Here is a 5245-nt window from a genome sequence, read left to right as displayed (position 1 = left end):
CGAACTAGAATGTAAATTAAGAATATATTGTTGGAAAGCGCCAGGGAGGGACGATTAATTAATTAATTAAATATTATCAAACCAAGCAATGTTTGTACTTAGTTTTACCAGTGGGCATTAGGGTTAGGTACATATTAGGTAGCCGAACAAATTCTTGTGCATAGTTTATATGGGTACTGGCAACTGGGCATACATTATTCGTCGCCCGGAGCCTCTCCTCTAAATCTTATGATTAAAATTAATTTATATGATTTCTTAGTTCTTGGTGCATATGGCAATATTAAATTATTAGTTAGGGATATCTCGTAACCAGTCAAATAAGAAAATAAATTCACTTGTCCATTATGTTGGAATGTATCCATTTTGAAGATTCTGGGCAAACAATACCTGCTCAGCTGCTAGCGCCCATGCATGTCTGCTGCTGTGACATTCTGATTCCACATATATACTCAAACATGGCTTACCTCATACATACAATATTTAATTAATTAATACAGGTTAAATTATGAGCATCGATCTCATTACTAATTAAATAATTATTAGATATTTTTATTTTGTTATGTGAAAATTAAGCATGCACCAAATTATATTCTTTAATCGGTCCACAAAAGAGAGAGGAGTGATATTAATTTAGGATTCCTTTATCGCCAACTATATAAGCAAGCAATTAATTAAGGTACTACATTATACATAATATAGTAACCGATGAAAGTACTGGACATCATAAATTAGTGTAGGCCTTAAGGCAAGCACATATAGAAATAAAATTCAAGAAACCCTATTGCTTGGGGGTCAAGATAACTAGTGGATAATTAATGAATGCCGTTCCTTTTTCCCTACATAATAAAAAGATCGACTCTCTCACCTATATCATGAACTTAATTGGAATTCCTCGATCTAGCAGGCTCATTGTAGTGTAGTGCCTCCAAAGGGTTGACTTGCCTGTGCTGACTCCAACTCTGGGTCTAAAGAACTGATCATATTGATGCCATGATGTTGTTGTTGTAGATTATCTCTCTGTGAGTATCCATGGCCACCACTCATATTTCTTACCATCCCTCCAACACCAAGAAAATCCAAGGTCAATTTATCAGATCCTCCAAAATTTACACCCAAATTTTGGTGCATCTTGGCCTCATCATAATTAGGGTTATTATGCTGTTGGTCCATTGCACTAACCCTAGTAGCAGTACTGCCGCTACTAAACCCGCCAAAGTTGTTATTATGATCCTGTTCCCCACCTCCGAAAATCGAAGAGTTTCCATTTGCAAGAGAGTTCATTAGTCCTTGAAGATGGTTTTCATTTTCCACCTGCTGTGATGATCTCAAGTGTTGTTCACCCCCATTAGTACTGTGATGATGATCACCACTAAAACTGACTCCAACGCTTGAGGGCGCAGACACTAGTTGCCTTCCAGATTTAGCTGCTCTTGTTGATGAATTGCCTAATCCCCTAAGCAAAGACGAGCTTTCGGTGCTTGTAGTTGAACCCATTTGAGCAGCTTTCTGAAGCAATGCAGTGGCAGACATGTGTGGAGCCACGCCACCTTCGTGTTGCATCGAATTCCCATAGAGAGATGGTAGAGAACCCGACCCAATTTGATGATCATTACCCATGCTAAACCCTTGGCCACCGCCGTTACCATCACCAAATTGATGATCAGGAGGAGTAATGCTGTTACTGGTACTATTGTTGGAAAAGAAGCCCAGGTTAAAGAGATTCGCAGCACTATTCGATGAGGGTGAGTTGTTGTTAGGGTTGCTTTGGAGATCAGGAAGTTGCATTAGTCCATGTAATGCCTTGCTTGGAAATTGGTGCTGATCTTGAAACCCTTGCTGGTTAGCAATGTCTCTCATGAAGAAATTGGGGGAATTAGGCATGGCTTGTGATCCGAACGAAGACGGATTTGATGGTGGGATGAGGTGCTCAAACTTTGCGCTGCCGCCACTACCTAACCTCAACATGTTGTTAGGGAGGTGGGTTGAGTTTTGGAGTGAGGGGATTTGGGATAGACCTAAGCTCATGTGGTTGTTTCCATAGAGGTTGCCGCCCATTGTGCTTAAGCTTGAAGGATGCCTTGCACTCTCCTGAGCCAGTGCATCACAGAAAGCCCTATGAGTGATAAAACTGTCCCGCCTGTATATCACACAAAAAAATGAAAAGGAAAATCCTCATCATATCATCATATGCTCATGAACGTATATACAGTAAAATGTATGTATGTATAGAAGAACAAGACAAATATCATATATGTGGGTGACACGGATATATATGATGCATCCAGATAAATAAAAAAATAGTACCAATCATTATTACCCATTTAAGTTAAAATGTTAGTACTTGAGAAAAAAAGTCAGTAGCTAGTGCTTGAAAGTAAACTAGAAAAAAAAACAGGAAACCATGAACGGTCCATTGTTCAATTAATTTTTCACAGAGAATATTTCCATTAGATAGTCACAAGTTCACAAACCTCATCACCCTAATCATTGAACAGTCTGACGTGACTTGTAAATTTTCATATCAGAATAAGGACTGTCAATGGTGTTGGACCAGTTCTACTTGGGGGGGGGGGGGGGGGGGGAGGGGAGAGAGAGAGAGAGAGAGAGGGAAATATGGTGTTGGTCCCATGAGTATACGTTTTAATTTCATGGGAAGGAGTATCTGGACTGGAAGGGAAGAGCTGTAGCTCTGTTACATGAATCCAACGAGGAAGAGAACAAAACTCATGAGTGACATATACATCCAACTCATTATATGAGACAACGAAGATAAAGCCTAGCTAGCTTATTTTCTCCACCTCCACTCCACTCCACTCCACTCAACTCCAGTAACATTAATATTATGCTCTTTCTCCCCCTTCCACAGTTCCACTACTTACATTACTTCCACTTCCATTCCACATATATGTTCTGTTGAGAGTCTGTATAATCCAACTCATCATTTTTACTACTACACACGTGAGTATCCAAATGATGAAAGATAAAAAGGGCGTTGTTTTCGAGGATAGATAAAAAGATGATCTTTCTTGTTTTTTTTTCCTCCCATGTCCTCTTAATATTATTTCTTTTCATTTTCCTTTTGAAATTGTGATTGAAACCCCCATATACATATATAACCTTGCCATGCCAGTTTGTCACAGATTACTAGTTATCACGTGGAAACAGTCCTGCCATATTAACTCATACACATACAGACACACTCATAGAGAAAGACAGAAATTTGGTTTAATTAATTCCAATAAAATTCTAAGTCTTTAAAATTGATAATAGAAAATGATCAGGCTAGATTAACACTTCAGTTATAGTCGCGCGTGGCACCTATATATTCTTAGCCAAAAGAGAACTATTACACCCAGAAACCGCCGTGCTTTCGTCTCTCGACCGATTTTGAGAACATCTCCAAAATGAATGTATGGATGAATGAATGAATGAATGAGAATTAACAAAAAATAGGCGCCAGATACAAAATCAAGAGCAACTACTAATTAATTTACCTTGAGAAGAGAGTGCCACAGTCGCATCTGTATTCCCTAGTTCCGCATGTCTTAGAATGAGCCTTCCAATCCGATTGAACGGCGTACCTCTTGGAGCACTTGTCGCACTTCCATTTCTTCTCGCCGTGTTTTCTTGAGTAGTGTTTTTTGATGCCGGTGAGGTCTCCGAGAGCTCGAGAGGGGTCATGGTGAACGCATGATGGTTCAGGGCATAGATAGACCTTGCGCCTGGGTTCTTTATTAGTCTTCTGCTTGAGCTTCCAAGGCAGGTTGTGTCCTCTTCTGTGGAGCTGTAGGTTTTGCTCCCTTTGAAACCCTTTGTTGCACACCTCACATATGAACCTGTTTGTTGCCATTAGCGTCTTGGGAGATAGTGCGATGACCTCCGCATCTGGATCTGTTAGGGAAAAATGCCAAACAAGAGTGACAATTTTTATTTGTTGAAAATTTAAAATTATTCAAATTATAACAAAAAATAACACATCATTTCTAACGAAAAGATTTAGAATTCAAAGCCAAATATAGGAGTAAGTTCAAAGAAACTAGCAACCATTAATTCATCAAACCAAAGAATTTATAAAGATTCAACTCGTTTAAAGTTTCTTTTTTGAAATCTATAAATCGATAAATATGATATGAATAAAGAATTGATGAGGAGGAAAAGTAAAGAGGTACTTGCTTGGATTTCCAGGTTGATTTCTCCTTTTCTTTTGAGGTGGTGGGGCTGTGACTGTGGCTGCGGCGGTAGCATTTGAGGAAGGTGGAAGGATCGACGAAGTCATCTGGCTTTGGTTTTCTTCTCTGCTACTACTACTTCCAAAGAACGGCATCGATGAAGAAGCAGCCGCCATATATATGTGTGTGTGTGTGGTAAAGAAAACAATTAATATTATTAATTATTCAGCTGTTGTTTTGAGCTACGCGCTCAGACTGATCAAGGACTCAAGGTATTATATAATCAACAACACACAGAAAAAATTTAGACGCTCTTAGCTCCTAGAATACTAGAGACATATAGTAAACCTAGCTTTATAGCCAATTAAGTAAAATAAAAATTCTCCGAATCAAACGTCCTTTTTCTAGGTAGCTACAGCTTCATAGATGCAGAGAACAAAATAATTATGAAGAAAAAAATTAATAAGCAACTGCTGGGACGACAGCTAAAATCGGGAAAATATGAAGATAGAGAGAGAAGACGCAAAGAGTCAAGGGCGGCCTTTGTCCAGCTTCTTCTTCCTCTCCTTAGCTAGAGAGAGATTTATCTTGTTTTTTTTAAATGACGATATAAAAAAAAATGAAACTCATCTAATAAAACGCACTATTGTGTTCCTCTCATATCTCAATCATTTAATGTCATGCACATACATACACAACACATACATGCACTCTCTCTCTTTCTCAATCCGTCTCTCTCTCACTGTAAATTAAAAATAATACCAATATTAAAAAATTGAAAAAGAAAATAAAAATATCGGGATGAATAGAGAGGGAGGGACGGAAGGGAGGGGCGGTGGGGTCGCTGTTCATGCAGGTCACGCAGCCTGATGTATGTCGTTTTATGCTGGGACTGTAAAAATGGGGGCCACCTTTGGTCTCTGTAGGTCTTACCCTCTTCCCCTCTCTTTTTTTCTCTCTCCCCTCTTGTTTCGTATATTCTACCCTTTGCATTCAGACATCCCTGTCGTCATTCTGCACCCATCATATGTACCACCCCCCCCCCCCCCCCCCACCCCCCCAAACCACCCGGCCGC

At 39.4% G+C, this 5245-nt stretch overlaps 1 protein-coding gene across 1 annotated transcript; it reads right to left on the bottom strand.

The window, feature by feature from the left end:
• Positions 1–620: 620 nt before the first annotated feature.
• On the bottom strand, positions 621–4913 carry LOC103403455 (protein indeterminate-domain 4, chloroplastic-like). The gene is made up of 3 exons (XM_008342295.3): positions 4174–4913; positions 3495–3891; positions 621–2137 (listed from the first exon to the last, which is right to left on the bottom strand). Exons 1-3 carry the CDS (start codon positions 4343–4345, stop codon positions 907–909), a joined length of 1800 nt encoding a protein of 599 aa, XP_008340517.3. The 5' UTR covers positions 4346–4913; the 3' UTR covers positions 621–906.
• Positions 4914–5245: the final 332 nt, after the last annotated feature.

This window comes from Malus domestica, chromosome 16 (genome assembly GCF_042453785.1).
Source record: "Malus domestica chromosome 16, GDT2T_hap1".
NCBI classification, from domain to species: Eukaryota; Viridiplantae; Streptophyta; class Magnoliopsida; order Rosales; family Rosaceae; genus Malus; species Malus domestica.
This window is presented reverse-complemented; position numbering and strand designations above follow the sequence as displayed.